Source organism: Colobus angolensis, unplaced genomic scaffold (assembly GCF_000951035.1).
Source record: "Colobus angolensis palliatus isolate OR3802 unplaced genomic scaffold, Cang.pa_1.0 Scaffold84, whole genome shotgun sequence".
NCBI classification, from domain to species: Eukaryota; Metazoa; Chordata; class Mammalia; order Primates; family Cercopithecidae; genus Colobus; species Colobus angolensis.
Window position 1 is genome coordinate 623,195 of NW_012122265.1, and position 10,223 is coordinate 633,417.

At 59.3% G+C, this 10,223-nt stretch overlaps 1 protein-coding gene across 2 annotated transcripts; it reads right to left on the reverse strand.

The window, feature by feature from the left end:
• Nucleotides 1-3,498: 3,498 nt before the first annotated feature.
• Nucleotides 3,499-7,957, reverse strand: PDDC1 (Parkinson disease 7 domain containing 1). Of its 2 annotated transcripts, XM_011930006.1 has the most exons (7): nucleotides 7,879-7,957; nucleotides 6,810-6,915; nucleotides 6,322-6,429; nucleotides 5,139-5,233; nucleotides 4,233-4,326; nucleotides 3,898-4,009; nucleotides 3,499-3,812 (listed from the first exon to the last, which is right to left on the reverse strand). In XM_011930006.1, the coding sequence occupies exons 1-7, from the start codon at nucleotides 7,918-7,920 to the stop codon at nucleotides 3,806-3,808; spliced, it is 564 nt and encodes a 187-aa protein (XP_011785396.1). In that variant the 5' UTR covers nucleotides 7,921-7,957; the 3' UTR covers nucleotides 3,499-3,805. The 2 variants fall into 2 exon arrangements, with proteins under 2 accessions (XP_011785396.1, XP_011785398.1); XM_011930008.1 differs by having other exon boundaries at nucleotides 3,718-4,009.
• Between the last annotated feature and the right edge of the window lie 2,266 nt (nucleotides 7,958-10,223).

The following is a 10,223-nucleotide window of genomic DNA, read 5'->3' on the forward strand; positions in this document are numbered from 1 at the left end:
TTACATTTTCTGGATATTTCAATAAAAATGGAATCACAGGGCACAGGCCTTTTGAGACAGGCTTCTTTCACTCAGCATTCTGTCCGGGTCCGCCCACATCACAGAACGTAAAATAACTTCACTCCTAGCCAGGCATGGTGCTGTGTCCTGCAGTCTCATCTTCTGGGGAGGCCGAGGTGGGAGGATCACTTGAGGCCAGTTCAAGGCTGCGATGAGCAGTAACTGCGTCTGCGAATAGTCGATGCACTCCAGCCAGGGCAATATAGCAAGACCCTATTAAAAATAACTTCATGGCCAGGCGCGGTGGCTCAAGCCTGTAATCCCAGCACTTTGGGAGGCCGAGACGGGCGGATCACGAGGTCAGGAGATCGAGACCATCCTGGCTAACACTGTGAAACCCCGTCTCTACTAAAAAATACAAAAATCTAGCCGGGCGAGGTGGCGGGCGCCTGTAGTCCCAGCTACTGGGGAGACTGAGGCAGGAGAATGGCGTAAACCCGGGAGGCGGAGCTTGTAGTGAGCTGAGATCCGGCCACTGCACTCCAGCCTGGGCGACAGAGCAAGACTCCGTCTCAAAAAGAAAAAAAAAAAAATAACTTCATTCCTTTTTAATAGCCAAATAATCCTCCATATGGATACATTACTCTTACCGATACCAATGATTACTAAACATTGACAACTCATTGTATGAAAATAACTTATCCATTATCATGAGCAGTTCTGCTGTGAACACCAGGCACCATCCGTGTGCAGCTGCATGGTTTTATTCCTCGTGGGTAGATGAACACACACTGGTACATGGGGAAATCCTCACCCGCCCTCCGCTGCCCTTCCGGAAGTTCGGTCCTCTTGCTTTCCTCCTCCGCCCCAGCCTGGTGCTGCCCCAAGCCCTGCCCTGGCAGAGAGAGAACTGGGCACAGCGGGGAGGCTCTCTGAGCCAGAGACTTTGCATGCAGCTGAGGGATGACGCGGGCCTGCAGGCAGCTCACTCGGGGACAGGTCTGTGGGGCCCCGCGTCAGAACCCACTTCACAGCCCAAAGCCACACCTGCCTTGATCTTCAATGCTGGGCTCAATGTCAGATCTGGCTGACCAGAGGAGCTCACTAAGGCTCACTGGCTCTTCATCCACCCTGCTGTGGCCTGAACACGTGCCGCCAAAACCCACCTGCTCAAGTCCTCACCTGCAAGGGGATGGTATTAGGTGGGGCATTTGGGAGGACAGGGCAGGATGACCAGGCCTGACCGGTTTACAGTATGTTCTTATAGGAGCCCAAATGGTCTAAGACGTTAAGATATGAGCTTGCCTGTAATCCCAGCACTTTGGGAGGCTGAGGCGGGTGGATCACAAGGTCAGGAGTTCAAGACCAGCCTGACCAAGATGGTGAAACCCCGTCTGTACTAAAAATACCAAAAATTAACCAGGCGTGGTGGCGGGTGCTTGTAGTCCCAGCTACTCGGGAGGCTGAGGCAGGAGGATCACTTGAACTCGGAGGGCGGAGGTTGCAGTGAGCCAAGATTGCACTACTGCACTCAAGCCTGGGTAACAGAGACTCCGTCTCAAAAAAAAAAAAAAAAAGACACGAGCTTAAGTTTTTTTTAAAAAAAGTACTTGTTGGCTGGGTGCAGTGGCTCACGCCTGTAATCCCAGCACTTTGGGAGGCCAAGGCAGACGGATCACAAGGTCAAGATATCAAGAGCACCCTGGCCAGCATGGTGAAATCTCCCTGGCCAGCATGGTGAAATCTCATCTCCATTAAAAATACAAAAATCAGCTGGGCGTGGTGGTGGGCACCTGTAGTCCCAGCTACTTGGGAGGCTGAGGCAGGAGGATCACTTGTACTCAGGAGGCGGAGGTTGCAGTGAGCCGAGACACTGCTTTCCAGCCTGGCGACAGAGTGAAACTTCATCCAAAAAATAAAATAAAAATTAAAAAGTACTTGTTAGCTGGGCATAGTGGCTCAAGCCTGTAATCCCAGCACTTTGGGGGGTCGAGGCAGGTGGATCACCTGAGGTCAGGAATTCAAGACCAGCCCGGCCAACATGATGAAACCCCGTCTCTGCTAAAAATACAAAAACTAGGCTGGGCGCGGTGGCTCATACCTGTAATCCTAACACTTTGGGAAGCCGAGGCAGGAGGATCACTTGAGGTCTGGAGTTTGAGACCAGCCTGGCCAACATGGTGAAACACGGTCTCTACTAAAAATACAAAAATTAGCCGGGCGTGGTGGTGCGTGCCTGTAATCCCAGCTACTCCGGAGGCTGAGGCTGGAGAATCGCTGGAACCTCCGGAGGCGGAGAGAAACTCTGTCTCAAAAAGTAAATAAATAAAGTAAGACACAAAGTACTCCTCCAGAGCAGTCTATTACCACATGGAGGTGAGAGCGGACCCGGGACAGAGCAAGGCCCTGCAGTCAGTGCTAAGTGGGCATCCTGACTAATCCGGGAGGCACTGGAGGGACGCAGCCTTCAGGGCGGGGATGTGGCTGCAGTGCTTCCTTCTTCCACTTTTTTCTGAATTCTCCTTATTGAACGGCTTTATTTTATTAATTTTTGAGACGGAGTTTCACTCGTTGCCCAGGTTGGAGTGCAATGGCACAATCTTGGCTCACTGCAACCTCTGCCTCCCAGGTTCAAGCAATTCTCATGTCTCAGCCTCCCAAGTAGCTGGGATTACAGATGCCTGACACCACATCCAGCTAATTTTTGTATTTTAGTTTCACCACGTTGGCCAGGCTGGTCTCAAACTCCTGACCTCAGATGATCCGCCCACCTTGGCCTCCCAAAGTGCTGGGATTACAGGCGTGAGCCACCGCGCCCAGCCAACTGAATGGTTTTATGATCACAAGAGGCCTCCTGGCAGGTCACTGGCTCCAGGAGCCACCCTGGTGCTTGGGAATGCCTGTGGCTGAGACGGGGAGGTGGGCAGGAGGAAGGCCTTCGATGGCTCAAACTGGGGAACTGTGAGGAAGAAGAGGGCCTAAGCTTCTCCTAGAGGCCCTACACTGGGGCTAGCAGGCAGCCCGCTGGAGGACCAGGGCCCAGGCCAGGTGCCCAGCAGGCCAGACCACTGTCTGCTCTTGACAGCTGCTGTACTCAAGGCCACTCTGCAAGGCCGTAGGGAACAGCACTTTCCTCTCATTGAGAATCTCATGGTCTCATATTCACAACTAAACATGCCTCTTGATGCTTAGACAGGACAGGGTGCGTCGCTGAGGTGCTTACACTTTGAAACCACATGCCAGGAAGACTTCAACAGCAAAGTACTGTCAGTGCCGGTCAGCCTCGGGGCGGGAGGCTGCTGCTCCCAAAAAATTCCATTCACCTTTGGCCAAAGTTCTGAGCCAGCTCCCGCCGACTGGGTCCTCCCCTCAAGGCCCCCACCAACGGTGAAAGGGGTGGTGGGTGGCAGACAGGCCACAACAGGGCAAGCCCCCACAGAGGACCCCCGAGCCGACTCTGTCTAGTCAACAGTGACCGCGCTTGGCAACCAGTCCTCCCTGGAAAACCCGGCTTGGAGTTCTCGAGGACCACCTGGCAGCTAGCACGCCTCCCCGGGCAGCTGGGGTCTCTTCTCTGCCTCCTACCAGAGAACATGCAGGGGGATGGGGGCTTAGACCCTCCAGGAGAGCCGACACCCCCTTGAGCTGATTCCAGGAGGCCTCCAACAATCCCATCAGGGCCAGACTGGGCTGCCATCCACGGCCCTTGTCAGGAGGGAAGAGGCGGGGTCCCTGAAGCCTGAGACGGGGCCGTCTGCCTCTGGAGACACCTGGGCTGTCTCGGGGGTGCATCTACCCAGCAGGTTCATTTCCTGCAGGACAGACGTGTGGTCAGCGCTTAGGCAAAAGCACCGGGTGCAGCTCTGCTGATATGGCAGGAATGTGCCCAGCCCTCACCGGCTGCCACAGAGGAAGAGCAGGTTCTGCACGGCCGGGACAGTGGAGCTGGCATTCTGGCCCGTGACCAGGTGGCGGTCCAGCACAACGTGCACGGCGTCAGGCTCGCTTGCTGGGGAGGACCAAGGGCACCAGCCTCAGGCAACGTCCACCCACCGAGAGCCCCGAGCTCCAGGCAAGCGCCCAGGGTCAGCAGTCGGTCAGCCTGTCTGGGTCTGAGTCAGTGCCATGGGGGTCTGAAGGACCCAGGGCCCAGGAGGCTTCTCCCCCAGGCTGCCGCAGACAAGCCCCCCACCCCATCTTCTGTAAGTGCAGCGGGCACCCTCAGGGCTCACCACTGAAGCAGGCGCCCGAATCCTTCACAAAGTCCTCCACCACGAGCGGCAGGCGGGCGAAGCCGGGGGCCCTGACGAGCTCACACACAGAGGGCTGCGGGAGGGGAGTGGGGGCTCCTGAGCCAGGCCCAGGCCCTGAGGCCCACCCGGGTGTCAGGAAGGTCAAATCAGGGCCGGGAGCCTCACCCAACCAAGTGGGACTGGGGGTGTCACTGCTCATAACAGGGACAGCTGCTGGGGCTGGAGGCCGGAGAGATGACGAAGTCCAGCCAGCTTCCCACAGGGTGTCCCTGAGAACGACAAGGCCACTACCCACTACAGGAGGGGCCAGCTCCCCCCGGCACCAGAGCACACAGGTGACTAGAATGAGAAGGGCTTAGTGGGGTGAGGAACTTGGGGCGGGCCACCCTCTGGGCAGGAGTGAATGTAACCACTCACTGGAGGGGTCACGCCCACTTGTAACCTGAGACTGGGTTAGTGTCACCCCTGGGGGGCAGCACTGAGTACCCACTGAGGAGGGGTCCCCTCAGCAGGGAAAGTGACATCTGAGCTGGGGGCCAGTTTAACGTCCAGTGAAACCAGCCTCGGCACGGCAGCCACCACTCCCTACCTCGGGGCCTGTGCATCAGCTGCTCCCACAGCCGTCCCCGGTGTCCACTGGGCCCACTTCTCAGTCTTTGGGCCTCAGATCGACACAGGCTGTGTCTCCGAGGACACCTTGGCTGGACTCTCAGCCCCTCCGACTGCACACACAGGTCTGATGCCCCTCCCTCCCCACGTCCCCGGGTGAGTGGGCCTAGGCTTCCAGGACACTAGGGGCCAGAAGTTCTGGAGTCTCCGTCCTCATCTCTGGCTGTCGTGGGGGAGGACAGAGCAGGGAGCACAGGGTGCCTCCAGGGCACTCACCCCTGTCAGGCTGTAGCCGTGGAACACCCAGGATCTGTCCTCATTGGTAGCACAGCACAAGGCGGCGACACCGTGGCCAACGGCGCAGATGGGCTCTGAAAGCGGCATACGGCGTTGAGGCCCTGGACCCGCCACCCGCACCCTGAAGCCCCTCCCAGACGCCCCTGCTTGTGGCTCCCCCAGGCCTGTGCCGCCTGCCTGGCCCCCTCCTCCCAGGTTTCCCTGGAAACCGGGCTCAGCACCTGAGGTGTCCTGGCTCAGCCTGCATAGCTGGCATCAGGAATCTGCTCAGGGCAGCTGGTGCTTCAGGACTAGGCTCTGGTTTAGAGCCCAGATCTCAGGTTTTGGCGACTGAGACACACGGAGAGGAGGTCCTGAGGTTCTAGGTCTGTTTACCAAACCCCAGGACACTGCCCGGCAACCCCACTGCATAGCTGGCCAGGCCGCCCATCACACTGGCAGGTACTGTGGGTCAGGCCCCTCCCCGACTAGACAGGATGCCCCTGTGCGAGTGGGAGGTGAGTCTGAGGGAGTGCCTGTGCCTTGCGGTGGGGCCACCCTGGCTCCATCCGAAAGGCTGAGTGTGTTCCCACGGCTGAGGTGGCCACAAACAACTGCTGCCTGTCCAGGCCATGCTGCGGACGGCGGCCCAGCTCCCACCCACAAAGGGTGCTGCCTAGAGCAATGGCTTGTCCACCCCGGCCAGTGGACACACTCATCACAGCCCAACCCTGAGCCGGGGCAGCTGCCAGGTCTCCTCAAACAGCCTTCCTCCCTGCACCCCTGCCAGCCTCGAGCCCCAAGCCCGGCCCTGGATGCCAGGCTCTCCCAGAAGGAACCAGACCGGTGTCCTGCCTTGCTCAGGAGGGCATGGCCACCCACCCTCGGGAGACTGCCCAGAGGCCTGCCAGACGGTCACCAGAAGAGGACAAAGTGTGTGTTGGGAGAGGCGGCGGTCACTGCCTCCTGCCCACAACCGGTCACTGCCTCCTGCCCACAACCGGTCACTGCCTCCTGCCCACAACCGGTCACTGCCTCCTGCCCACAACCACTGCAGTGGCCACGGACCAGAGACCCAGAAATGCCCACCTGGGGTCTTCCCACCTCTCTTCTGCTGGTGGGAGACCCATTTCTTGTAGGGCTGCACATCCAACCCCTCCCCTGGGCCCCAGGGGTCACCTACTGCTCTCAGAGTGGAAGTGCTGCAGGATACGGGCCAGGGAGCCACTGCTGGCCAGGTCGGTCAGGGCCCCAGGACAGCTGGGGATCAGGAGGGCATGGTACCGGGCACCTGGGGGGAGACCACAGACCAGGTAGCAGCCACACGTCAACCAAAGTGGGACCACCTGCAGGACCAGGTCCAAGTGCGTGGCCAGGACAGACCCTCCACAGGGACCAGCCAGCCTGGTGATGGCACCTGTCCCTTTTCCTCCACGGGCTACAGCTCCCAAGGGCCCCCTGACTTTCCCATCTCTACACACTCATCACCTCTCCTCCTCAGAGGAGCTCGGAAACTCTGGGGCCCAGGATGTGGGGCTGGAGGCTGCCCCAGATGGTCACAGGGCTTCAGGGGCAGAATTAGGGAGCTCACTAAGACCCCAAACCTATCTGGAACCCTTGACCCTCCAAGGTCCCAGGCACCCCACCCCACGGAGTGGGTCCCAGGCCTACCATCAATAGACTCCAGCTTGGCGGGGCTGGCATAGGCCTTGAGGCGGAAGTCTTGCACCCAGCGTGCATTGCTCTCGGTCACATCCACAAATTCCATGGCTTTCCCCTGGAGGAACAGAGCCCAGGGGCCAAGGGTCAGCGCCAGGAATATCCCTGTTGGCTCAGAGGGAGCCTGAAAATGCTGACGAGGAACCAACAGCATCCCCTTGAGGTACAAAGGCACCCGACCACCCAGCCTCCTCCACCGGGTCTCCCAGGTTGGGGTGGCCTGTCCCAGCAGCAGCCTCAGGGGTTTACTTCCCATCCAACCCACCAACCAAAAAATGTGTATACATCATAAATAAAAACCTGCAGTGACGAACACATAATGAATGCATCCTTACTGCGACTTATCTACATCAGATATCCCTGGGTCACCCACGATCAGAGGGTGGAGAACTGCTCCCAGTGGAAACATGTGTGCCCCTTACAGCAGGGCTGCGCCTTGGTCTCCGGCTCACACACGTGCAGCACAGACCCGCAGCGAAAAGGTCTCCCTTGGGCCGGGCGTGGTGGCTCACACCTGTGATCCCAGCACTTTGGGAGGCCGAGGCAGGCGGATCACCTGAGGCTGGGAGTTCAAGACCATCCTGGCCAACACAGTGAAACCCCATCTCTACTAAAAATACAAAATTTGCCGGGCATGGTGGCATGTGCCTGTAATCCCAGCTACTCGGGAGGCTGAGGCAGGAGAACTGCTTGAACCCGGGAGGCAGAGGTTGCAGTGAGCCGAAATCACTCCAATGTACTCCAGCCTGGGCGACAAGAGCGAAACTCCATCTCAAAAAAAAAAAGAAAGAAAAGATAAGAAAAGAAAAAGTCTCCCTCATCACAGGTGGGGTCAGAGCCCAGGAAATGGGGACCGGGACAGGAAGACACAACCAGGGTTTCGTTACAGACCCTTCACCCCTCTACCAACTGCAGGGGCTCCCCACTCCTCCCAGGCAGCAGAGGCACTCTCCTGACCTTGCCCCCAGAGAGGTGGAGACAGACCCCAAGTGTCCAGTGGGGAAGGAGAGGCTGGACTTACCCCAGGGGTGGCCACCTGCAGGTTGAAGGCGGTGCTGGCCATTGTGAAACAGTGGAGGAAGGACTGGGCCGACACACCTGCAGAGGGTCCCAGTGAGTGTGGGCTCCACAGGACTAGCCTGCCCCGCCTCAGGGGGCTACCCAGACCCCAGAACACCCTGAGGAGCAGCCCTCTCCCCTACACCCAGGGCGCACTACTTGAAGCCCTGGGGCAGGGCCAGCCACCCATTCACGTCCAGGAGGAGGAAGCTGGGAAAGCTGAGGCAGAGGGGCACAGCCAGGTATGCCAGACCTGTAGGCCATCCCGAGGCCTGCAATCCCCATGGCAGGCTCTTCCCCCAGCCTGGCACTGTCACCTCCAGGCCCAGCCAGAAGCCGGGACAGGATGCAGCCCACCTCAACTGTCCATGCCACTCCCACACCCCAGCCTCATCCTGGTGCTACCAGAGAGCCATGGGAGGCCTTTCTGGAAGGCAAACCTGGGTGTGAGGGTCACAGAGTTCAGCTCATCCTCTCACTGAACCACCAGGGACTGAGGCCCTCAGGCACCACGGAGAATGCAGAAGTGTCCTGGCGCCTCCTCACCCACTCCAGGGAAAGCGTTCAGGGACCCTTTCCTCACGAGGGTTCTGGGACTCTGGCCCTCCCCTCCAGCTTTTCCCAGCCTCCTTCTGCCCCTCAAAGAACTTGTAAAAAAGAAACCCAACACACCACGCCCAATCCAGAAGGCTCTGGGGGCCACTGTCCTAGCAGGGGAAGGACACAGTCCTGCCCACCCTGGCTGCCGGAGAGCATGTACAGGTTTATTCCAAAGTAGCGTGAGCTGCATCTTTCTACACTTATTTTAATTCTGGGGCCCAATCTGTCACTAGGCTGGAGCGCAGTGGCACGATCTCGGCTCACTGCAACCTCCGCATCCCGGGTTCAAGCAATTCTCCAGCCTCAGCCTCCCGAGTAGCTGGGAGTACAGGCGAGCGCCACCACACCCAGCTAATTTTCATACTTTTAGTAGAGACGGGGTTTCACCACGTTGGCCAGAAAGGTCTCGATCTCTTGACCTCGTGATCTGCCCGCCTTGGCTTCCCAAAGTGCTGGGATTACAGGTGTGAGCCACCGCGCCCGGCCTCTTCATTCTTATATAAGTTAATACAGGCCGGGCGCGGTGGCTCAAGCCTGTAATCCCAGCACTTTGGGAGGCCGAGACGGGTGGATCACGAGGTCAGGAGATCGAGACCATCCTGATCTACACGGTGAAACCCCGTGTCTACTAAAAAATACAAAAAACTAGCCGGGCAAGATAGCGGGCGCCTGTAGTCTCAGCTTCTCGGGAGGCTGAGGCAGGAGAATGGCGTAAACCCGGGAGGCGGAGCTTGCAGTGAGCCGAGATCGCGCCACTGCACTCCAGCCTGGGCGACAGAGCTAGACTCCGTCTCAAAAAAAAAAAAAAAAAGTTAATACATATTCACTGTAAAATGTCCTGTAAAACGCCCAGTAGCCTGCGCAGGCTCTGTTCCCCCAGCTGCCCGCCTTTCCGGCCTCCTGAAGTGCTGTCCCCAGCCTGCTGGCCCTAAGACCCCATGTCCCCAACACGCCGGACCTGCTCTGGAAACAGGCCCCAACCCACACCCCCAGGACTGAACCCCACTCGAGGCTCCTCCCACCCGCAGTCTGGCGGCTCAGGACCCCTGGAGCTCAGCACATCGTGACGCCACAACCCCATAGCCCGAGCTTCCCTGTCCACACTTGAGGACCTACAGGCTTCAAGAAGGAGACCTCCGGATCCCAACTCCAGCCCCCAGGTCTCCATGGTGCGGTGACCTTGGGCTGGTCACTTCCCTCTGCAAAGGGCTCAGAACAAAGCCAGGCACCCTCGGGCTCCGCTGCTCATCCCTCCCCGGCTGCCCGGAGACCCTGCAGGCTCAGCGCCAGCGGACGCACCCCGCTGCGCTCCGTCCCGCGTGAGCCCCAGGCCGGCAGCGCCCTAGTACCCTTGCCCCAGGACGGGGACCGGAGGGCGCCTTCTCCAGGAGGGGGCTCCGGGCCTCCTCAGGGGCCGGCGGTTCAGAAGGCCAGGGTCCCCGCGGCCGCCCGACCTCACGGCGGGGTCAACTGCCCGAACGCCCCCTCCCCACACCCGGGCTCCCCTCTTGGAGCGCAGCGGCCTCGGGGACCAAGCCCAGGCACGCGGTTCCCTCCGCTAGAAAGGTCGGGCCCAGGCCACCTCGCCGCGCAGACTAGACTCGGAGGAGCGACGCGGCGCCTGGATGCACCCCGACCCCCCGAACCCCGCCCCGAGCTCCATCCCGACCCCTCCGACCCGGAGCTCCATCCCAACCCGCGACCCCG